Source organism: Leucopleurus acutus (assembly GCF_964270905.1).
Source record: "Leucopleurus acutus genome assembly, chromosome: 4".
Classification (NCBI taxonomy): Eukaryota; Metazoa; Chordata; class Mammalia; order Artiodactyla; family Delphinidae; genus Leucopleurus; species Leucopleurus acutus.
The window spans coordinates 43,001,925-43,028,422 of NC_139146.1; the positions used below are offsets into that span (position 1 = coordinate 43,001,925).

Genomic DNA, 26,498 nt, shown 5'->3' on the forward strand with positions numbered 1-26,498 from the left:
TGTAATATTCTAAATCTTTTGTTGCCACTTCAACAGTCTTCACAGCATTTTCACCAGGAGTAGATTCCATCGGAAGAAACCACTTTCTTTGTTCATCCATAAGAAACAACTCCTTATCCATTAAAGTTTTATTACGGATATAATTCAGTCACATTTTCATACTCTACTTTTAATTCTAGTTCTCTTGCTATTTCTAACCTGCAGTTACTTCCTCCAGTGAAGTCTTGAACCCCTCAAAGTCATTCATGAGGGTTGTAATCAATTTCTTCTAAAATCCTGTTAATGTTGATATTCTGATATGTTCCCAAGAATCACAAATGTTCTTCATCGCATCTAGAATGGTGAATCCTTTCAAGAAGATTTTCAATTTACTTTGCCTAGCTCAGAGGAATCACTACCTAAGGCAGCTACATAGCCTTACAAAATATATTTCTTAAATAGTAAGACTTGAAAGTTGAAATGCCTCCTGGATCAATGGGCTGCAAAATGGATGTTGTGTTAGCAGGCATGAAAACAACATTAATCTCAGCGACTCCCCTGGTGGCACAGTGGTTAAGAATCACCTGCCAATGCAGGGGACACGGGTTCGATCCCTGGTCCGGGAAGATCCCACATGTCATGAAGCAAGTAAGCCCATGCACCATAACTACTGAGCCTGCGCTCTAGAGCCCACGAGCCAGCTACTGAGCCCACGTGCCCCAACTACTGAAGCCCGCACACCTAGAGCCTATGCTCTGAGACAACAGAAGCCACTGAAACGAAAAGCCCGCGCACTGCAACAAAGAGTAGCCCCTGCTCACCACAACTACAGAAAGCCCGTGCACAGCAACGAAGACCCAACACAGCAAAAATTAAATAAATTTATAAAACAAACAACAACAAAAAACATTAATCTCATGGTACATCTCCATCAGAGCTCTTGGGTGAGCAGGTACATTATCTCTGAGCAGTATTTTGAAAGGAACCTTTTTCTTCCTAAGCAGTAGGTCTCAAGAGTGGGCTTAAAAAGTCAGTAAATCATGTTGTAAACAGATGTGCTGTCATCCAGGCTTTGTGGTTTCATTTACAGAGCACAAGCAGAGTAGATTTAGCATCATTCTTAAGGGCCCTAGGATTTTCAGAATGGTAAATAAGCACTGGCTTCAACGAAGCCACCAGCTGCATTAACCCCTAATAGAAGAGTCAGCCTGTCCTTTGAAGCCAGGCACTGACTTCTCCTCTGTACTCACCTTGCACTTTTATGTTATGGCTTCTTTCCTTAAATCTCATGAACCAACCTCTGCTCGCTTCCAACTTTTCTTCTGCAGCTTCCTCACCTCAGCCTTCACAGAACTGAAGAGAGTTAGGGTCTTGCTGTGAATTAGGCTTTGGCTTAAAAGAATACTGTGGCTAGTTTGATCTTCTATCCAGACCACTAAAACTTTCTCCTTATCAGCAAAAAGGCTGTTTCACTTTCTTATCATTCATGTGTTCAATAGAGTAGCACTTTTAATTTCCTTCAAGAACTTCTCCTTTGCTTGTATAGCCTGGCTAACTGTTTGGTGCAAAAGACCTAGCTTTCAGCCTATCTTGCTTGGCTTTTGACCTGCCTTCCTCACTAAGTGTAATCATTTCTAGATTTTGATTTAAAGTGAGAGATGTGTGACTCATTTTACTTGAATACTTAGAGGCCACTGTAGGGTTATTAATTGGCCTAATTTCAATACTGTTGTGTCTCAGGAAATAGGGTGGCAGGAGAAGATGGAGAAGATGGAGAGAGATGGGGGAATAGCCAGTTGAAGCAGTCAGAACACACACAGTATTTATCGATTAAGTTTGCCATCTTATATGGTTTGTGGCACTCCAAAACAATTACAGTAGTATCATCAGAGATCACTGATCACAGATCACCATAACAAATATAATAATAATGGAAGTTTGAAATACTGAAGAATTAAAGTGTGACACAAAAACGTGAAGCAAGCAAATATCGTTAGAAAAATGGGACTGACAGACCTGCTCAATACAAGGTTGCCACAAACCTTCAATTTGCATAAGACGCAATTATCTGCAAAGCACAATAAAGTAAAGTACAATGAAACAAGGTATGCCTGTATACCTGGAGGAAACGAAAATAGCTGAGTATGGTTAAAGAAAGGATGGTTTTGTGTGTTTGTGTGTTATGTTTATGTTTACCTACTTGCTGTCTTTTTTTTGGCAGAGGTGAAGATGTGAGGAAGTAAAAGGAAGAGATTTAAAGAAGGTAACAAGATATAAACTACAGAGGCAAGCAAGGGCCAAGAATCTGAACTTTAACCAAAGGGCAATAAGACTCACTGAAACGCTTAAAGGAGTAATAACAAGTAATAAGAAATGCATACTAGAAAGATCACTCTAGTCTACTTTTTATCACCAATACCCAAGTATGTCAGGCACAGGCCTACACAGTAAAATGCAAAATACATTCTTTGCTCTCAAACAAAGAAAGAAACATTTAAACAAAGTATTAATAATGCATGCAATAAGAAAAAAGTTTTAGAAATATATACAAATTACAGAAATAATACAGACCAGGGAGTGATTCAAAGTAGTAATCTTTAAAAGATCAGAACAAAATCCAGAATTCAACAATGTATAATTCACATTATCTGGTATCCAATCAGAAACTACTAAACACTCAAAGAATCAGAAAAAAAGAATCAATAGAAACAGACCAATAAATGATAAAGATGATGAAATTAGGAGATAATGACTTTAAAACAGATTTCATATTTTAAATATGCTCAAGGATTTAAAAGAAAATATGAACATAATGAAACAAAAAACATGTCTCTATATTAGTTTTTTTATGTTTTAATATATTTACATACATTATTGATGTGCTTATATGTGTGTGTATATGTATATATCAGGGAGGATCACGAGTGTACCAAATGAAACTTCTAGAGATGAAAAATACAATATCTGAAATAAAAAATACACTGAACGAGATTAGCAGTAATTAGACATTGCAAAAATTAGTGGACTTGAAAAACAACCAGATTAACCAAAATGAAGCACCAAGAGAAAAAAGAACAAAAACAGTAAGGAAAAGAAAAAGCCCTGGTGTTATGGGTTGAATTGTGTCCCCTCCCACCCCCATCAAAAAAAGATATGTTGAAGTCTTAACCCTCAGTATCATAGATGTGACTTTAGTTGGAAATACGGTCTTTGCAGATTTAAGATCAGGTCATTAGGGTGGGCCTTAATCCAATATGACTGATGTCCTCCTAAGAAGAGGGATATTTACACACACACACACACACACACACACACACACACACACACACACATGGTTAATGCCATGTGAAGACGCATAGATATACAGACACAAAAAGGAGATGGCCGTGTGAAGACTGAGGCAGAGATTGGGGTTATAGTGCCACAAGCCAAGCAACACCTGGGTCTATGAGAAGTTTCAAGAGTTAAGAAAGGATGCTCCCTTAAAGGTTTCAGAGGGAACATGATTTGGTCAACACCCCGATTATTGAACTCTAATCTCCAGAACTCTAAGAGAATAAATTTCTATCATTCTAACCACCTAGCTTGTGGTACTTTGTCATGACATTCCAGGGAACTATTACACTAAAGTGACCTATAGTACAGTATCAAGAAGTCTGACATACATGGAAGTCCCAGCAAGAAGCAGGGGTAAGAGAATAGGGAGGAGAGAAAAAGTCCTTGAGGAAATAATAGCTGAATTTTGTTTTTCAATTTTATGAAAGCTAGGAATAACATATCCAAGAATCTCAATTAACCCCAAGCAAGATAACAATGAAGATAACCACACCAAGGCATACCATATGCAAACTGCATTAAAAGCAGAAATAAAATTTTAAAGCAGCTAAAGAAAAAACATACATAATATACGGAAGAACAAAGATAAAAATTTAATACAATTCTCATAAATGATGCAAGCTGAAAGACAATGTAACATCTTAAAAGTGCTAAAACAAAACTACCAACTTAGAATTCTATACACAGTGAAAATCTTTCTAAAATGAAGGTGAAATAAAGAGTTTTTCAGACAAGAACTGAGAGTTTACTGACAAAAGACTTAACGGTACAAAAAACTACAGAGAACTCTGCAGGCAAAAGAAAAACAATACCAAATGGAAACATGAAACTGTACAAAAGCATGAAGAATGGCAAAAAAGGTGAAATAAGACTTCTTTGTTAATTTTTTCTAAAAGACAATTGTTTGGGACTTCCCTGGTAGTCCAGTGGTTAAGACTTCACCTTCTAATGCAGGGGGTACGGGTTCGATCCCTGGTCGGGGAGTTAAGATCCCACATGCCTCATGGCCAAAAAAAAAAAGACAATTGTTTAAAGAAAAAATATTAACAATGTATTATGGGGTTTAAAACATATATAGAAATAAAATATATAACAAAAACAGCACAAAGAATGGGGAGGGGAACAGGCGATTACTGTTTTAAGATTCTTACATTCTATGTGAAATGGTATAATACTGTTTGAAGGTAGAAAGCAATTAGTTAAAAATGCATACACAAAAGCATAAAACAGTAATTATAAATCCACGTTAAAGGGCACACAATGTATAAAGCTGTAACCTGTACCAATAACAATATAAAGGAGATGAGACAGAGATGTCAAGAGTGGAGTATTTGTACATGATTGAAACTAAGCTGGTTGTCAAACTAGGTTGTTTTAAGATCAAGATGTTAACTGTATCCCTAAGGTAACAACTAAAAAAATAACTTTAAAAAACAAAGAAAATGGAGAAAAAGGGAATCAAATGGTATATTACAACAAAACAAAACATAAAAAGAGGAAGTCACTGAGAAAATGAGGAACAAAAGCATGTAAAACATAAGGAAAAGAAATAGATAAATGGCATAAGTAAAGTCTCCTTTATCAGTAATTACTTTAAAAATGAATCCATCAAATTCTCCTCCTGAAAGGCAGAGATTAACAGACTATATTAAAAATTTTTAAACTTCAGAATTTTAAAAACATGATCCATCTATATACTCTTTATTAGAGACCTCACTTTAGATGCAAAAACACTAAGAGGTTAAAAGTAAAAGCATGAGAAAAGATACTCCAAGCAAAAAGTAACCAAAAGGGGGGAGTTCCCTGGCAGTCAAGTGGTTAAGACTCCAGGCTTCCACTGCAGGGGGCACGGGTTCAATCCCTGGTCAGGGAACTAAGATTCTGCATGCCACATAGTGAGGCCAAAAAAACAAGGTAACAAAAACAGAGCAAGAGTGACTATAATACTGTGAAACAAAAAAGACTTTAAAATTTTAAATGTTTACAAAAGGCAAAGGGTATTAGGATATTATATATTGGTAAAAGGTGTACTCCACCAAGATTAAAAAAAACTGAGAACATATACACACTTAACAACAGAGCCCCAAAATATATGATACAAAATTGATAGAACTAAAGGGAAAAATGAAAAGTCCTACAAGAATAGTCAGAAATACAATATCCCAATTTCAATAATGGATAGAACAAGTGGACAGAAGATCAAGAGGGGAATAGAGAACTTGAACTACACTATTAACAGATTAGTCCTACCAAACATAAAGAGAACATTCCAGTTAAAAACAGCAGAATACACATTCTTCTCAAGTGCACATGGAATACTCAGATCACATTTGGCCACAAAAAAAGGCTTAATAAATTTTAAAAGGTTGAACTCATAGAAAGTATAACTTTGCTTCTTTGAAAAGATCATCAAAAATTGACATTTAGTTAGTATAACTAAGAAAAAAAGAGGACTCAAATTACCAATGTAAGAAATGAACATTAGGGGACTTCCCTGGTGGCACAGTGATTAAGAATCCGCCTGCCAATGCAGGGGACATGGGTTCGAGCCCTGGTCCGGGAAGATCCCATATGCCACGGAGCAACTAAGCCCGTGTGCCACGACTACTGAGCCTGCACCCTAAAGCCCGCAAGCCACAACTACTGAAGCCCACATGCCTAGAGCCCATGCTCTGCAACAAGAGAAGCCACTGCAATGAGAAGCCCGCACACTGCAACAGAGTAGCCCCCGCTACTCTTCTCTACTCTAGAGGAAGCCCATGCGCAGCAAGGAATACCCAACACAACCAAAAATAAATAAATAAATATTAGAAATGAAAGTTAGGACATTACTACCAATTTTACAGAAATAGAAAGGATTATAAAATAGTACCATGAACAACTGTATATCAACAAATTGTATAACCTAGATGAAGTAGACAACTCCCCTAGAAACACAAAAAGTAACAAAACTGACTCAAGGAAAAAAACAAACAAACAGAAAATCAGAATACACCTACAACAAGTAAGGAGACTGAATTAGTAATCAAAGCTTCCCAACTAAGAAATCAAAATCAGATGCCTCACTGGTGAATTCCACTAAACATTTAGAGAAGTAACAATCCTTCTCAAACTCTTAAAAAACACTGAAGAGGAGGAAGACTTCCTACTCATTCTATGAGGCCAGTATTATTACCCTGATACCAAAGCTAGACAAAGGCACAAGAAAAGAAAACTACAGGCCAAATGTCCCTTACAAATATAGATGCAAAAATCCACAACAAACACGAGCAAACTGAATCCAGGAGCATATTAAACAGATTACACACCATGACCAAGTGAGTTTTATCCCAGGGATGCAAGGGCGGTTCTCAATCAAATTAACATATCACACTAATAGAATGGAGGAGAAAAAAATACATGATCATCTCAACTGATGCAGAAAGAGCATGTGACAAAATCAAATACACTTTTATGATAAAAATACTCAGTAAACTAGGACTAGAAGAGAACTTCCTCAACATAAGAAAAGCCATACATGGAAAACACACAGCTAAGACAGTCAATGATGAAAGACTGAAAGCTCATCCCCTAAGATTAGAAACAAGATAAGGATGCCCACTATGGATGCTTCCACTTAATACAGTACTGGAAATTCTAGCCAGAGCAATTAAACCAGAAAAAAAAATTATTTTAAGGCATCTAAGTTGGAAAGGGAGAAGTAAAATAATCTGTTTGTAGATGACATGATCTTATACATAGAAAACTGTCAAGAATTCACACTAAAAAAAACTGTATTAAGAGCTAAAAAACAAATGTGGAAGAGTAGCAGGATACAAAATCCACATTCAAAAATCAGTTAGGGGCTTCCCTGGTTGTGCAGTGGTTAAGAATCCGCCTGCCAAAGCAGGGGACACGGGATCAAACCCTGGTCTGGAAAGATCCCACATGCCGTAGAGCAACTAAGCCTGTGCACTGCAACTACTGAAGCCCGTGCTCTGCAACAAGAAATCCACTACAGTGAGAAGCCCGTGCAATGCAAGAAAGAGTAGCCTCTGCTCTCCACAACTAGACAAAGCCCACGTGCAGCAACGAAGACCCAACACAGCCAAAAATACATAAATTAATTTTTTAAAAATCAGTTATATTTCTATACACTAGCAATGAACAATCTGAAAAAGAAATTAAGAAAATTCCACTTAAAATAGCATCAAAAAATTAAAATACTTAAGAATTAACTTAACTAAGGCAAAAGACTTGTACACTGAAAACTGCAAAACACTGCTAAAAGAAATTAAAGAAAAAATGACAAGGACTCAAATACTTGTATGCCAATATTCACAGCAGCATTATTCACAACAGCTAACAGGGCGAACAATCCAAGTGCCCATCGATGATGACATCAATGACAAACAGATAAACAAAATGTGGTATATAAATACAGAATATTATTCAGCTATAATAAGGAATGAAGTTCTGATACATTCTACAACGTGAATGAACCTTGAATACATTATGCTAAGTGAAATAAGCCAGACAGAGAGGACAAGTATTGTATGTTTCCACTTACATGATGTATCTATGTTGCATAAATGATGCAAATACATAGAGACAGAAAGTAAAACAGTAGGGAGCCTGGGAGGGTTGGAAGAGTAAGCAGTTACTGCTTGATAGTTACACTTTCTGTTGTGAGTGCTGAAAAAGTTTTGGAAATATTTGCAATGTTATGCAACATTGTGAACTCAGAGTGCCACTGAGTTGTACACTTAAAAATCATTAAAATGGAAGGACTGGTTCAAGATGGCGGAGTAGAAGGACGTGCTCTCACTCCCCCTCGCGAGAGCACCGGAATCACAACTAACTGCTGAAAAATCACTGACAGAAAGACACTAGAACTCACCAAAAAAGATACCCCACATCCAAAGACAAAGAAGCCACAATGAGATGGTAGGAGGGGTGCAATCACAATAAAATCAAATCCTGTAACTGCTGGGTGGGTGACTCACAAACTGGAGAACACTTATACCACAGAAGTCCACCCACTGGAGTGAAGGTTCTGAGCCCCACGTCAGGCTTCCCAACCTCGGGGTCCACCAACAGGAGGAGGAATTCCCAGAGAACCAGACTTAGAAGGCTACTGGGATTTGATTGCAGGACTTCAACAGCACCGGGGGAAAGAGACCCCACTCTTGAAGGCCACACACAAAATAGTGTGCGTATCGGGACCCAGGGGAAGGAGCAGTGACCCCATAGGAGACTGAACTAGACCTACCTGCTAGTGTTGGAGGGTCTCCTGCAGAGGCGGGGGGTGGCTGTGTCTCACCATGAGGACAAGGACACTGGCAGCAGAAGTTCTGGGAAGTACTCCTTGGCATGAGCCCTCCCAGAGTCTGCCTTCAGACCCACCAAAGAGCCTGGGTAGGCTCCAGTGTTGGGTCGCCTCAGGCCAAACAACCAACAGGGAGGGAACCCAGCCCCACCCATCAGCAGACAACCAAATTAAAGTTTTACTGAGATCTCCCCACCACAGCAACAGCCAGCTCTACCCACCACCAGTCCCTCCCATCAGGCAACTTGCAAAACCCTCTTAGATAGCCTCATCCACCAGAGGGCAGACAGCAGAAGCAAGAAGAACTACAATCCTGCAGCCTGTGGAACAAAAACCACATTCACTTCAGAAAGACAGACAAGATGAAAAGGCAGAGAGCTACGTACCAGATGAAGGAACAAGATAAACCCCCAGAAAAACAACTAAATGAAGTGGAGATAGGCAACCTTCCTGAAAAGAATTCAGAATAATTATAGTGAAGATGATCCAGGACCTTGGAAAAAGAATGGAGGCAAAGATCCAGAGGATGAAAGAAATGTTTAACAAAGACCTATAAGAATTAAAGAACAAACAAACAGATATGAACAATACAATAACTGAAATGAAAAATAAAGGAGAAAGAACCAATACCAGAATAACTGAGGCAGAAGAACGGATAAGTGACCTGGAAGACAGAATGGTGGAATTAACTGCCATGGAACAGAAGAAAGAAAAAAGAATGAAAAGAAATGAAGACAGACTAAGAGACCACTGGGACAACATTAATAAATGCAACAACATTCACATTATAGGGGTCCCAGAAGAAGAGAGAGAGGAAAGACCCGAGAAAATATATGAAGAGATTATAGTCGAAAACTTCCCTAACATGGGAAAGGAACTAGCCACCCAAGTCCAGGAAGCACAGAGACTCCCAGGCAGGACAAACCCGAGGAGAAACATGACAAGACACACAGAAAACAAATTGGAAAAAATTAAAGACAAAGAAAAATTACTGAAAGCAGCAAGGGGAAAACTACAAATAACGTACAAGGGAACTCCCATAAGGTTAATAGCTGATTTCTCAGCAGAAACTCCACAAGCCAGAAGGGAGTGGCATGATATACTTAAAGTGATGAAAGGGAAGAACCTACAACCAAGATTACTCTACCCGGCAAAAAAAGAAAATTACGGAAATATATCACAGATGAATATAGATGCAAAAATCCTCAACAAAATACTAGCAAACAGAATCCAACAGCACATTAAAAGGATCATACACCATGATCAAGTGGGACTTATCCCAGGGATGCAAGGATTCTTCAATATACGCAAGTCAATCCATGTGATACACCGTTATTAACAAACTGAAGAAGAAAAAGCATATGATCACCTCAATAGATGCAGAAAAAGCTTTTAACAAAATTCAACACCCATTTATGATAAAAACTCTCCAGAAAGTGGGCACAGAGGGAACTTACCTCAACATAATAAAGGCCATATACGACAAACTCATAGCAAACATTGTTCTCAGTGGTGAAAAACTGAAAGCACTTCCTCTAAGATCAGGAACAAGACAAGGATGTCCACTCTCACCAGTATTATTCAACATACCTTTGGAAGTCCTAGCCAGGGCAATCAGAGAAGAAAAAGAAATAAAAGGAAGACAAATTGGAAAAGAAGAAGTAAAACTGTCACTGTTTGAAGATGACATGATACTATACATAGAGAATCCTAAAGATGCCACCAGAAAACTACTAGAGCTAATCAATGAATCTGGTAAAGTTGCAGGATACAAACTTAATGCACAGAAATCTCTTGCATTCCTATACACTAATGATGAAAAATCTGAAAGAGAAATTAAGGAAACACTCCCATTTACCACTGCAACAAAAAGAATAAAATACCTAGGAATAAACCTACTTAGGGAGACAAAAAACCTATATGCAGAAAACTATAAGACACTGATGAAAGAAATTAAAGATGATACCAACAGATGGAGAGATATACCATGTTCTTGGACTGGAAGAATCAATATTGTTAAAATGACTATACTACCCAAAGCAATCTACAGATTCAATGCAATCCCTAGCAAATTACCAATGGCGTTTTTTATGGAACTAGAACAAAAAATTTTTAAATTTGTATGGAGACACAAAAGACCCTGAATAGCCAAAGCAGTCTTGAGGGAAAAAAACGGAGCTAGAGGAATCAGACTCCCTGACTTCAGACTATACCACAAAGCTACAGTAATCAAGACAATATGATACTGGCACAAAAACAGAAATACAGATCAATGGAACAAGACAGAAAGCCCAGAGATAAACCCACGCACCTATGGTCAACTAATCTATGACAAAGGTGGCAAGGATATACAATGGAGAAAAGACAGTCTCTTCAATAAGTGGTGCTGGGAAAACTGGACAGCTACATGTAAAAGAATGAAATTAGAACACTCCCTAACACCATACACAAAAATAAACTCAAAATGGATTAGAGACCAAAATGTAAGACCAGATACTATAAAACTCTTAGAGGAAAACCTAGGAAGAACACACTTTGACATAAATCACAGCAAGATCTTTTTTTGATCCACCTCCTAGAGTCATGGAAATAAAAACAAAAATAAACAAATGGGATCTAATGAAACTTAAAACCTTTTGCAAAGCAAAGGAAACTACAAACAAGACGAAAACGCAACCCTCAGAATGGGAGAAAATATTGGCAAACAAATCAACAAAGGATTAATCTCCAAAATATATAAACAGCTCATGCAGCTCAATATTAAACAAACAACCCAATCCAAAAATGGGCAGAAGACCTAAATAGACATTTCTCCAAAGAAGACATACAAATGGCCAAGAAGCATATGAAAAGCTGCTCAACATCACTAATTATTAGAGAAATGCAAATCAAAACTACAATGAGGTATCACCTCACACCAGTTAGAATGGGAATCACTGGAAAATCTACAAACAACAAATGCTGGAGAGGGTGTGGAGAAAAGGGAACCCTCTTGCCCTGTTGGTGGGAATGTAAATTGATACAGCCACTACGGAGAACAGTATGGAGGTTCCTTAAAAAACTAAAAATAGAATTACCAAACGACCCAGCAATCCCACTACTGGGCATATACCCTGAGAAAACCGTAATTCAGAAAGAGTCATGTACCACAATGTTCATTGCAGCACTATTTAAAATAGCCAGGACATGGAAGCAACCTAAATGCCCATCGACAGACCAATGGATAAAGAAGGTGTGGTATATACATACAATGGAATATTACTCAGCCATAAAAAGGAACGAAACCGAGTCATTTGTAGAGATGTGGATGGATCCAGAGACTGTCATACAGAGTAAAGTAAGTCAGAACGAGAAAAACAAATATCACATATTAACGCAAATATGTGGAACCTAGAAAAATGGTACAGATGAACCAGTTTGCAGGGCAGAAATAGACACACATGTAGAGAACAAACATGGACACCAAGGGGGGAAAGTGGCAAGGGGGGTGGTGGTGGTGTGATGAACTGGGAGATTGGTACTGACACATATACATTAATATGTATAAAATGGATAACTAGTAAGAACGTGCTGTTTAGAAAAATAAATAAAATAAAATTTAAGAAAAAATCGTTAATATGGTAACCTTTGTGGTTTGTATATTTTACCACAATTTTATTTACAAGGTACATACAAACCCTAAAGCAAACACTAAATAAATGATATACTAACCAAGAGTAGAGATAAAACTGATACTAAAAGTACTGGGTTGGCCAAAAAGTTCGTTCGTATTTTCCGTAAGATGGCTTTAGTAGGGCTTAGTTATATTTAAGTTCATTTGAAACAATTTTGTTAGATTGTCTTGTGACAGCTGTCATATCAGCGTGCATTTAAAAAAAACTTATCAAAAGTAGTGAATTTTTGTGTAGCCACTTAAAAATTGAAGATGGAAGAAAAAGCAACATTTTTGACATATTATGCTTTCTTATTTCAAGAAAGGTGAAAATGCAACTGAAACACGAAAAAAGATTTGTGCAGTGTATGGAGATGATGCTATGACTGATCGAAAGTGTGAGTGGTTTGCGAAGTTTCATGCTGGAATTTCTTGCTGGATGATGCTCCACAGTCAGGTAGACCAGCTGAGGTTGATAGCTACCAAATGAAGACATTCACTGAGAACAATCAACGTTATACCATGCAGGAGATAGCCGACATACTCAAAATATCCAAATCAAGCACTGAAAATCATTTGCACCAGCTTGGTTATGTTAATCGCTCTGATGTTTGGGTTCCACAAAAGTTAAGTGAAAAAAACCTTCCTGACTGTATTTCCGCATGCAATTCTCTACTGAAACGTAACAAAAACGTTCCATTTTGAAACAAATTGTGACAGGCGATGAAAAGTGGATACTGTACAATAATGTGGAACGGAAGAGGTCGTGGGCAAGCAAAATGAACTGCCACCAACCACAACAAAGGCCGGTCTTCACCCAAAGAAGGTGATGTGTATATGGTGGGACTGGAACAGAGTCCTCTACTATGAGCTCCTTCCAGAAACCAAAAGGTTAATTCTAACAAGTACTGCTCCCAATTAGACCAACTCAAGAGCAGCACTCAACGAAAAGCGTCCGGAATTAGTCAACAGAAAACGCACAATCTTCCATCAGGGTAACACAAGACCCCATGTTTCTTTGATGACCAAGCAAAAACTGTTACAGCTTGGCTGGGAAGTTCTGATTCATCTGCTGTATTCACCAGACATTGCACCTTCAGATTTCCATTATTTTGTTCGGTCTTTACAAAATTCTCTCAATGGAAAAAATTTCAATTCCCTGGAACACTAAAAGGCACCTGGAACAGTTCTTTGCTCAAAAAGATAAAAAGTTTTGGGAAGATGGAATTATGAAGTTGCCTCAAAAATGGCAGAAGGTGGTGGAACAAAACAGTGAATATGTTGTTCCATAACGTTCTTGGTGAAAATGAAAAATGTCTTTTATTTTTACTTAAAAACCAAAGGAAATTTTTGGCCAACCCCATACTTAATAAATCCAAAGCAAGTCAGGAAAAGACAAAACAAGAATAAAGAAAAGAGAAACAGGGGGAAAACAAACAGTAAGATGGTAGGCATAAATTTAACCATATCAGTAATTACATTAAATGCATATTGTGAAACCGAAAGATTAAATGACAGAATGTTTAACTGTAACACCCAACTATACATGCTATCTGCAAAAGATTCAAGAGCAGTTGCCTTGGATTCAAGGAGAAAAGGAATAGTTTGTACCGAAACAATAATGGCAATGTGAGGGGGCCAAAGAAGGCTGAAAATTTAAACAGGCTACTTCTACTCAATGACAGCCAAAATTTATTTTATTTCATTCCTATGAAAACCAGATAATGCTGCATGAAGACTACACACTACACTATATGTTCCCTATGGCTTCAATCTAGTTTAAAACTTTGATTTTCAACCTACATTTTTACAGTGAATGCTCTTTTAACAAGCCCCATAACCAACTTGCCAAAATTCATGCTACCCTTCCCTGAATAAAACATAATGACTATTACAGAAGGATACATAGAATACTCCCAACTAGCAACTCTGTTCCCCCAAGTTGAGGTGAATGCTTGCACAAGTTGTATTTGTTCTCAAACCTGAACACCAGCTGAACTTATTAAGTTAACTGAAATACTTTTTAAACCAACAGAATAAATGCAAGAAGAAAGCTGTTTCTAAAAATCAAATTTGTAGTTCGATTTCCTTAGCTTCTCTCCCAGGAAATGCACAGAAAATTCACTAACTTCATCCCAATCTCTACTTAAAAAAATGCTTCTTTTCAAGGCCTTTCCTGTCCATCAAATGTGAAGGAGCATTCTCTGTATTCTCTACCCCACAGACATATTTCACTTTTCTTCAGAACATTCAGTCTGATATTACATCTTTATTGTCTTATTTCTACCATTAGATTATAAACTCTATGAAAGCAGCAAATTTGAGTCATTTATTCTGGATCCCGAGCAGTTAGAAGAGGGCAAGTCACACAACAGATGCTCAATAAATATTTAAATGATTAAGAAAGACTCCTTCAAGATAATCTGATTAAAAGGAGTTGCACTTTTTAAAATCTGAGCTGCACTCAGATTGCAGCTTTTTTGATAAGCTACCAGTCCAAATAATATCAAGTAAGATAGTTCCTGTGTTCCCCATTCCCCAAATGAATTCTTCCCTGAATTCAAACTCTGTCATAGCCTTATTCCCCACTATTCCCCAATAAACATCCTTCTCTACAACCAAACGGGAATACTCCTTTGAACATCCCCCACTGAGTTCAATTTAATCTGCTAAAGATCATACTTAAAAGACAAGAGGGGGTAATAGGCTTTATGTTGGATGAATTTTCATTGTTTAACATGCCTGACACCCCATTATTAAGGAGCCCTAGTAAAATTCAAGTCTATTACAGGGTAAAAGAGAAAACATAAAGTCAATTTCTGAAGGCTCATGCCACAGATAATCAAACAATTATTAACGCTGAGAACAACCATAACAGCAAAATACCCTAACAACAGTTAAACAGTGCTTTACCGTGGGCTCAAATGATCCCTACTGCTTGGAATGGTCTCTTCTCCCTCTGCCACCTATCAAAATCCTTCATCCATCTTCAAGGTTCAATTAAGGGCCACCTCTTCATTACATTTTATCTTTTTTTTTTTAAAGATTAAAAAAAATTTTTTTGATGTGGACCATTTTTAAAGTCTTTATTGAATTTGTTACAATATTGCTTCTGTTTTACGTTTAGGTTTTTTGGCCACGAGGCATGTGGGATCTTAGCTCCCCAACCAGAGATCGAACCCACACCCCCTGCATCAGAAGGCAAAGTCTTAACCACTGGACTGCCAGGGAAGTTCCTCTTCATAACAGTTTCTGATCATTTGCTGCAACTGGATAAGAAGTCTCTCTCTCTCTCCTTTGATCCCCATAGAATCTTTAATTCAACATCCCTTAAAGGATGTACACAAATAATACACAGAATATAGTATACATATTTTCTTCTCTGTTACAAGTCCTAGAGGGTAAAAACTGTATCTTATTCATCTTTACATCCACTAAAGCACCTTAGAAAATGTGTTGCATGTATTTATTGTGTTGTAAGTATTTATTAAACTTTTAAATTTATGTCCTTCCACATTACAAAGCAATTGAACTGACTGAAACTTCATGCTGAAGTTTTATCGTTCCAAAATTTTGCAGTAGGACAACTCTTTGAAGTGGTTAACTCTTTCGGTTAAATAAATCAGCTGAAAGGAATGACTTAGATTCAAAATTTTCCACTCCATTTGAGAATGAGAACATGCTCATTTCCTAATACTCTGCAAGAGATTACTTACCTGAGACCATGGTCTGTGATCTGATAACATCCGGACAGACTGAGAAACAGAAGTACACGCCCAGTCTCTTGATCAGTTTTTTCACTCCCAGAGTAAATTAAGTCTGTTCCCCTAAGCAATCTAGTCCTTGATGCTTTTCTACACAATGCAGAAGACTCCGGGAGTGCTGACATAGTTCTTAAAGCTGTTCCTGTACAACAAAATGAATGACCACAATATGCGAAGGCTGGAGAAGCACAATGCTGCTGCCAACAGACACTAGTCCTTAGTCCAACAATATCCTTACTGTAACAACCAGAGGAGGAACAACTAAAATTGGATGCTGTTTCCATTACACAAAGACTTTCAACATTTCTATGTCTCCATTCTACAGCATCTTCAATATCAGCCAAATCTTCAGCATCTAACATCCACACATAAGGAGAAGTGAAATTTTCAGAAGAAATAGGTTTAGTCCAGGGGTGTTCATTATCTATTTCTTCTCCAATGCCCTTGTTAGTTATATCGGGCAAACAAGCATACTGCTTGGTGGACTGCATGGTAATGTCTTTATTTTTCCAGGTAGTCGAAGCAATTTTGCTTGTTGAAGTTTTCAAAAGGCCACTCTGATGAGATGTCAAAATTCCAAGAGCTCTAGAAATCTTCTCTAGAGCCACATCTGTGATTTTTTCACATCCAGATAGATCAAGATGCCGAAGACTCTGGCAGCAACCAAGCCAAGACCAACTATAATTAAGAGGTAACAAAACTATTAGTGGATATTGTTAAATTCTTCAAAAGATCTGATTATACGTAAGTAAATGCAAACTACAAGAAAGATTTTAAATCTAATATAATCAATCATTTACTGAATATCTGTTGTTAGGCACTACTTTAAATGCTAGGAATATGAAAAGACAATAAGAGTAATGAGGAACTAAGAGTATTGCTAACCCAAAAGAAGAGTAGGAAAGGAGAAGGGTATGGAAGGGAGAGACTGTTTTTCATCCTGAAAAATAACCAATAGAGGAAAGGCTCTACAGACATGAAAGAAAGAAAATAATAATTAGAGGAGAAAGATTCAGTAGAACAAGCTCTAGGAATTAGTAGAGAATTAGCCTTAGCCAGAGAAGAATACATTTCTCCCTCTGAAATTGGAAAAGAAGTGCTGATATAAATGCTAGGGTGGGAAACAGCAGGGCGAGGTAGAATAAGAAGGAAAGTAGCAGCATCCAAAGAAATAAAATCTGAGGGTTGCTTGAAGAAAGTGTTAAAATTTTAGAATAACTATGAAGAGGGAGCTTTGCCAAATGGTACTGGGAGCCCAACTGAAAATGAAAACTTCTTTAAAACACAGTACCAAGCTACATGGTTACACAGCAAGGCTCAAAAGCCTAGACACAGTACAAGATTATAAAGGTGATAGGATGATACATATATAAGTTTTGAATCAGCTGGGACCTAAGGACAAAAGCAAAGAATTGGAGGGTGCTACTACCATAACATGACCAAAATCTGATAGTAGAAAGTAATAGTATGATTAAACTGTAATTATGTAAATGAAAAACTACAGAACAATTCTACTGATTCATAGTTAAGAAATCATTAAATTTATATATTCAAAATTAACTAACCTGTCAAATGCAGAATCTGAAATGTCAGTTTGGGTAAGATCCAAATGTTCCAAGTTAGGACAAAGCTCTAAAATCTGCCTAACCTAAGAGGGAAAAAAAAGTCACTGTGAAGATCTGCAGAATTCAGTTAGGTTAGAGACATAACTTTTAGTAAGTAATATATAACTTTTAGTAAGTAATATAACCAGTGGTTCTCACACTTTTCTGCATGTAAAAATCACTTCAATTCTGCCTTACAAATATATATTGTGATGAAATCCCAGAAAATCTGTTTCAGTAATTCTAAGATTAGACCCAGGAAATTTACATTCTTAAGGAATACCCAAGAAGATTCTAATGTAGGATATCACAAGATAGTCTTTTATAAAACCATGATTTAATTTCACCTGCCCATCTTACCATGCCTTACACATTATAAACAATCATATAAAACTGGGCTTGATCACTTAACATCTGTGAAACTAAATAAACTGTTTAACCTCTCAGTCTATGTTTCCTTTTCTATAATATGAAGACAATGATATCTATGTACAAAGATTACTATGAGAACTGAAATGAAAAAAGATGAAAATTAGCAGTGTATGCCTACCCATGGGAAGGTACACTCATGGGTAAACTGTTATTTTTTTTTTTAATTAAACTCAGGAATAAGCAAACAAAATGTAGATCGTTGCTACTTTTTCTTAATACCTAAACTAGTGCTAATTTATACATACCATTTTGCTGGAAACTGCACAGCTGTATGCTAATACTAAAGTTTTTACAGAAGTACCAACATACGGTAGAACATTATGAATTAAGCCATGGAGTAAACGTTTTTCCATTTGTGCAATGCTGATGGCAATCGATTCCTCTGCAGACTCTTCTGTAAAATGAATTCAAAAGTCTAAGAACTTGATATACTAATTATGATTAGGCTACTCAAGGAATCACCAAATCATTAAATATGAAATACATTTTGCTCTCCTTTTAAACTCCCCTATATATGCAAAGCAAATTAAATGGACAAGTCCTCATTCGCCAGGACTTAATATTTATATTAACAGGTCTGACATCAACTAAAAAGGGACAAAAGAAAAAGAAAAAAGGTTTAAATGGGAATGAAAGGAAGAATTTTTTAACATGCTTCAAGGCTGAAGGTAATTTTCTTCTCAAGCTAATTATCAGAGAAAAGATAAAAATAACTCCAGTTTCAGGCACCGAAAAAATTTTGGAAAAAACTTTGACTACTTGAAGAATAGTGTAAGTTCTTCAAGAGAATATAGGATATCAAGAGGAAAATGAACCATAATAAAAATAATAAAAAGTATCATTCATTATTTTACATAAATATCAATAAAAGGGACACAGAGCTAGAAGAGATTTGAAACAATTAAGTTAGGCTGGTCATAATGAATCAAGCAACGAAAAGTACCTTAGAACTTTAAAGAAATTAAAAATGAGCATGGCTTTTGTTTTCTGCTTAATAACTTCTGTAGAGTTTAGATGTGTATAACAGGATGCACTACTGTAACAAGTAAAAAAAAAAAAAAAACCCTACAAACTCCAATTTGATATAAGGAAAAAAACACACTACACGAAAAAGAATGAACTAATAATTTTATCACCTTTCTCAGGATCCTATTGCTTTTTTGCTTACCCGAAGACCTAACTCAAATGTCTCCAAACATAAAACAGTTTAACAGGATAAGCTGAGGAAGTCTCATTTAAAACAAAACTGAGTGTAGCTGACAAAAGGAATATAAATAGAAACAATAATTCTGAATTTTTGATTGTTTCCATGTTTACAGATATTATTCTAAATTCCTCCTTTAGTTAGACATATATGTGAAATACAGGGATAAAAGTGACTTTTAGTGAACCCTATTTATTCTACTAAAATTTTATTTCCAAATGATTCTTTTGTTTCTGCGGCTCTCTCTATCTAAATGTGTACTGTTTACTGTGAAATCCTTAAAAAAAGAAAACTAAACATCCTACGAAGAATAATAACTTCTCTACAAGACTAGTAAAGACAGCTAAGCTGAAAAAGCACTAACATAGATGACAGATCCAAAGTTTACTCTTAGATACACTAAACAGCTAAACACATATATTACCTTAGAAAGGCTCCATCATTATAACCTTAACCTTTCCCTCTCAATATGAAAGAAAACAACAGCAGTCTCTTTGTCTATCTTTAAGTGCTGAGATAAACACATTAAGTTTGATAAAGCCTTTAAAACTCAACACAGGTATTATGAATTGATTTTTTAGAATGGATAAATCAAGTCTTCCCTAAGGTGACATCTGAGTAAAGACCTTAACTCCTTGAGGTCTTTGCTCAAATTTCTCAAGGAACCTTAACTACTCAATCTATTGAAAATGGTAACTTCTTTCCTCTCTTCCTGGCACGCTTTTCCTTTATTTTTCTCCACAGCACTTAACATTATCTAATACAGTATATATTTTGCCTGTCTTTACTGTCTGCCTCCCCCTCCAAATTTTAAGCTAAACAAAGCCAAGGATTTTTTTTTTCCCATTTTGTTCACTGTTAACCTCATGCCCAGAAAGTGCCTGCCACAGGATAAGCAAATCACCAAATGTAACTGGAATAGACCTCCTCCTTACATGACACCTTCCAAACATTTAAAACTATACCAAGGTGTTTTGCACCTTCATTTCATAAAAATAAACTTGCTGCTAAAACAATAATCTTTGTATTTATATTCCTTACTTTCCACAAGTTTAGTTCTTTTGCCAGACCAGCTTACTATAAGTGGGCAACTTATAAATAAAAAATTCCTACAGGTTCAGTTTTACGAAGTAGAAGAATATCTTATTAGTTTTTTTTTTTTTTTTACTATTTTCATCATCTTTTAATAATTAATCATTATCTAAAGTAACATCTAAGATAGAATTTGTGTCTTTCTCCTCCATATTCCCAAAGAGCATCTTTCTGCACCTTCATTACAGCATTTTCCAATACATACCTTGATTAAGAATCATGTATTCTAAATTCTCCCATTTGTGAGTTCTTTGAGGGTAGGGATAAAGTCTTTGTCACCCTTGAATTCTCCCATGGTGCTTAATGAATGGCTACACCAGTTTATATAATCCCTTACCATTTACAAAGAATCTTCATATATATTACTTAATTCTATAACCACCATGTGAGGCAAGTGGCATGACTGTTTACAAATTAATAAACAGGTTCAACAGCGTTATGCTCCTTCCTCTGGGCCACAGACGACTCAATATATACTACTGAGCTGATCAAATAAAGTGGCCCTAAAAACACACTGTAAACTGCATAGCACTATAATGAATGTATATTATTTCAATAAGGAAAACAGTCATCATTTGCTGATTTTTTTAAAGCGTTTAAATAAATATAAAAGCATATGGGAGGGCTTCCCTGATAACACAGTGGTTAAGAATCCGCCTGCCAATGCAGGGGACACAGGTTCGAGCCCTGGTCCGGGAAGATCCCACATGCTGCGGAGCAACTAAGCCCGTGTGCCACAACTACTTAGCCTGCGCTCTAGAGTCCATGAGCCACAACTACTGAGCCCACGCGCCACAACTATTGAAGCCCGTGCACCTAGAGCCCGTGCTCCACAACAAGAGAGGCCACCACAATGAGAAGCCCATGCACCGCAACGAAGAGCAGCCCCCACTCGCTGCAACTAGAGAAAGCCTGCGGGCAGCAACGAAGACCCAACGCAGCCAAAAATAAATAAAAATAAATAAATAAATAAATCTGTTTAAAAAAAAAACATATGGGAAACAAGCCTATACACATTTAAAAATTACTTTAAACAGAATTTTAAATACGCTTACTATTCCATGAAAGTTTAGAAAGCAGTAGGCTTAAAAACACCAGGTTTTTTAGAAAACACAAAATACATAAATCCTAGCACCTAAGTACTTGTTAATGTAACAGTAATTATTAAAGCACCATGTAACAGTTTTAATTCCAGACACAGCTTACCAGATTCATCTATATCGGCATCTTCATCCCACTCCTGAAAAGCACGACTTTCATCTTTTCTATTTTTCACCCATTCCTCATCAGGTTCAGTATCAAGTTCAGTTGCAGGACCACTATACCAGTCACCTACTCAACAAAAAAACAAAAGGAACAAAATAAGATTAGATCGGCTACCATTACAAAAAAATAACCTATTTATAACCTATAACAATAGGTTATAATAACAATAACCTATAACAAAAATGTCTGCACACAAAAAATATGTGAGCCATACACAATGAGCTACCTATTGTTAGAAACAATTGTGGTTTAAAAAATTACATTTAAATAAGCACAGAATTCAATTTCAGACATACCAAAAAACTATGAAAAATAATTATCAACAGTCTTAACAAGAAATTTCAGAAATCACTGAAAACAACCTAACCTTTTTCCCTACTGTGGCTTCACACTGGCTCCAGCAATACCCGCATTAACACAATTGCTAATAAACAAAAGGAAGCAAGACTTTCTGCTCAGTAGTGAATTAGCAATTCAGAAGTAGGTGGGAACAGAAAAAGGGAAAGATTAAGGTAAAGCTAAACCATAAATTTAAAGATCCTGGAGAATACGCTGCGATTAAATTACATGATTGTGAAGTGCAAGACAATGCAGAATTAATTTATTGAATTCCTAACGTTACATCTAAGTGAGGGCTCCTCAACCTTAACACCATTGATATTCTGGGCTGGGTAATTCTTTGTTGTAGAGTGCTTCCCTGTGCATTGCAGGGTGTTTAGCAGTAACCCTGGCCTCTACCCACTGGATGCCAGTGTAATACTCCAAGATGGGACAAAAATGCCTCCACAGGCATTTCAAAACATCCCCTGCAGGGGGTCAAATCAATTGTGATCAAGAATCACAGGAAACAAATACCATAAATAAATTAAATTACAACCATTTTTATTGGAACTTTTTGTTTAAGCATATTAAAAACAGGAAAAAAAAGCAGCATATTTAATATCTGGTTAACTTCACAGAAATCTAGCATAGCATTATCATATTTGATCTTTATATCAAACAGTACCTAATTATGTATTACTACCTAATAAGTAATTCTTCATAATCAAAAATACATCTAATAAAAAAGTATGTGATATATCCATACTTGCCTTATCTGACTTTTCACTTAATATATTATCCTACAATAAGAAAAATTATTCCACATAAAAATAATAATTCTAATCATTTGGATCATATAAGTCTACCCAACACTCCAAATAGCTTCATGCAAAAAATATTATATATCTAACAAAAGCTTATTTAAAAGTGCTACATATTGATATAAAAAATAAAACTATTTTTAAATCAGACTCACACTTTAATTATGTAAAAAATATATATTTCCATGTCCAAGTGACAAATTATAAAAAACTAAAAACAATTAATGTGAAATTTGAGGTACTCACCTAGAAAAACTGTTTTAATTCAGTGACAGAAGAATATATGCCATATTAGTTGTATTTATCCCATGACTGCATTATATGCTCATGAAAGCAAAATTTTCTTTAATTGTTCACATGTAAAACTAACTTACCACAATGAAATTAACTAATATGAAATTGTAATTTATAGAATGAGGCATTATTAATCACAGAAAAATATGCTAAAGACAAAAATACATTTAGTTATCTTGAGCTACTATCAAAAGGGAAACATAACAGTGACTCAACTTTAAATTTTATAGAATTAATTTATTTTGTATTTTTAAAATACTCATCTAATTATTTAAAGCTGTTCTGACAACCTATTAATTTTATTTTTAACATTTTGTTATGGAAAATTACAAATATAGTCAAAAGTAGGAATAAGCAGCATTAAACAAGTAGCATAATGAACACCTATGTACTCATCACCTATCTTCACAATTATCGGGGCTTCCCTGGTGGCACAGTGGTTAAGAATCTGCCTGCCAAAGCAGGGGACACGGGTTCGAGTCCTGGTCCGGGAAGATCCCACATGCCACGGAGCAACTAAGCCCGTGCACCACAACTACTGAGCCTGCACTCTAGAGCCCACAAGCCACAACTACTGAAGCCCGTGCACCTAGAGCCCATGCTCCACAACAACAGAAGCCACTGCAATGAGAAGCCCATGCACCACAATGAAGAGTAGCCCATTTGCCACAACTAGAGAAAGCCCGCAAGCAGCAACGAAGACCCAACGCAGCCAAAAATAAATAAAATAAATTTATTAAGAAAAAACAATTATCAACATTTTGCCAATTATTTTTCGTTCCACCCCCAACTATTTCTTCCTAATTATTTGAAAGGAAATTGCACACATCACATAATTCACTCATGAATACTTCAGAATTGTTAGCTTTTAAAAAATGTATACAAAGACATATAATCTAACTATGAAACCTATTTTTAGTCAACCTTTCAGAGTTTCCCTCCCTGGTCTTGCTTATTAATGTCTATGAGTATATACTTAAAAAAAAAAAAAAGATTGAAATATTTTTAAAACAAACTAAGCATCCCATTTACCTACCTCTGGCCCAATGAACAGGGTAAAGATGTTTCCAAAGTGATCCAGTTTTTGCCAGCTGAGACCATTTAGTGCTTACTTGACTGCATCGACATAATTCTTGAGGATTAAGATAACTGAAAATTGACAGCATTACCTCAGGAGGAAGATGAGTTATACCTGTGGATTGTTCTGACACTTCCGCTTCTGAAATAAAAAAGAAAACCTTTAACATAAAAGGCTCTAAGAGCAAATGCAGTAAGAAATTACAATCACATTTCTATAAATAAAATCCAGTGCCTAAAGTCCACTCCTTCCTGCTTGCAAGATGTGAAAAGGAAATAACATGGATTAGAGGTAACATGAAGATGTTAAACTTGTTAAGAACCTGTAGGGTTAAACTATCATGGTCCAAATCATACTTCATCAGTGGGAGCTACAATAACGAACACAGGATTTACTTCCTCTTACAAAGGTGTCGCAGAAAATACAATACTCACTTTGTAGCATAAGAAGCATCATTTGAAAAAGGAACCCAACAGGTTATACAGCTTTAAGTCAGCAAGTGTAAGAGTCAGTCAAATAATGAGAAATCCAGGGCATTTTTAATGATGCACACAAATCTCACAACGTTTTCCATTCATGCATTACAACTCCTGTCAGCATGTTCCTTGTGTTCCCTCTTGGATTTTCACGTTTCATGTAAGAACTCTGAAATCTGACCTCTATAACGTTTAGGTGCCTCAACCTTACCCTATTTATGAGCCAGTTGAGACAATATAATGTAAATATTTCTAATGCTGATATACATTTATCAGGAATCTTTTGTCAGCAGCTAATATAGAAAACAGTTATTGGATATCCAATTTCCTATAATGGGTTATTTCAGTAGCAACTTTCCAAAGGAAAACTGCAAATGAGGTGTACAATAAAGAATATAAAATATAAAAGTTTCATCATTAATGTACTAAAAAGAATCTGAGTACCTTATATATTTGATTTGTCTTCACAAAGCAACTTAAATATAGAAATGCTATGATGAATTACTTTAACCTAACCCTTTACAAATGGCAAATATTTTAAACATAATACAGCTATAATTTACTTTGAAGGAGTGGGAAAATTCAATATGGTAAGTGTGATGCTTTTAAGTCCCATGTTATAATTAAAATTAAACCAGATACAACAGGTCCTGACTTGACGTCTAAAGCACAAGCTGCATTTCAGAGTGAAGCACACAAGCTTTATGGGTTTAATTATACCTTAACCTATAAAACCAATTTTGTTCCAACATGCATCTCACCTACTTTATTAAATAAAAATAAGAAAAAAGGACCAATTTCAAACACTTTCAAGCAATTTTAACAGGAATGCCATTGCTATTTCTCATCTAGCAAAAGCAAAGGAATTTTTACTAGCCTCAGGATGCCAATAATTTTATTTAATGATGTTTTAAAAGGCAAAGCTATCAAACAAAAGAAAGAATAAAAATGAGGAAGTAGTCTATCAATAAAAAAAGCAGAGATATTTTATTTACATTTATCATTTGTTTTCTCAAAGTGACTATACATAGAAAAACTATGCCTCTCATACTCACTCCCCTGTGTATTCCTGGATATAAGCTAAGAGAATGAGAAAGGGTAGAGATAAAACTATAAGCATTAAATGATTTTGAAAACTGATTTTTAAAAAAAAGAAAAAACAAGGAAGGATAAAAACAGCCACTATGGTCAGTGGAGCTCAGAAAATTGGATGACACTGCAAAAGTGCTCTGTATATGGTAGTTTTCAATAATTTTGATTGGCCAAAATAATAATAAGTATTAATAATAAAATATTATTAAATTATCATTATATATTTATATATAAATAATATTGATAGTTATTCTTACTAATCAAAATTATCATTATTATTATATATATAAACTCCTTCAAGAAACACTATACTGCACATGGCCCAAGTATATGAGCTGTTAAATTATCATAGACAATACTAAATTCTAAGATAGAAACTACTGTCCTCAATTAAATTTACTATACTTGAAAACAAATGGCCTAAATTATTCTTCAAACAAAATATAAAGGTCATATCAACAAGAAGTAAATGGCCTTGGAACGAATAAATCGCTAGCTAGCTATCTAAACATATGACTCTCACCTTTATCTGACTTTTCATCCACAGAATATTTAAAAAACTTCTGCCGCTCCTCAGCTTGATTCCATAGGCTAAGACCTCTAAGGAGTTCTGCAGTATCCTTCTGAGAGCAGTGTTGTGCAATCACTTTCTTTTTAATATCCTTAAGCTCTTCATAGGTAAAATATTCCATTAACATGGGCTGAAAAACCTAAATTAAACAAAATACTCATAAGGAAATATGCTTAGTTTTGTTTTACTCTACATCTTTTAAAGTATT

General features: G+C 35.9%; 1 protein-coding gene across 3 annotated transcripts in view; it reads right to left on the reverse strand.

Annotated features, from left to right (window-relative positions):
* FBXL5 (F-box and leucine rich repeat protein 5) overlaps positions 1–26,498 on the reverse strand; it is a 51,294-nt gene that overhangs the window by 11,255 nt on the left and 13,541 nt on the right. For 2 of the 3 annotated variants that reach the window (XM_082838324.1, XM_082838322.1), the window contains exons 4-9: positions 26,243–26,429; positions 24,110–24,292; positions 21,578–21,703; positions 18,321–18,469; positions 17,605–17,687; positions 15,992–16,717 (exon numbers count right to left, since the gene is read on the reverse strand). In XM_082838324.1, the coding sequence (XP_082694450.1) occupies positions 15,992–16,717; positions 17,605–17,687; positions 18,321–18,469; positions 21,578–21,703; positions 24,110–24,292; positions 26,243–26,429 (1,454 nt within the window). Of the gene's footprint in view, positions 1–15,991; positions 16,718–17,604; positions 17,688–18,320; positions 18,470–21,577; positions 21,780–21,815; positions 22,043–24,109; positions 24,293–26,242; positions 26,430–26,498 lie in introns of those variants that run through there. The other variant, XM_082838323.1, reaches the window with a different exon arrangement.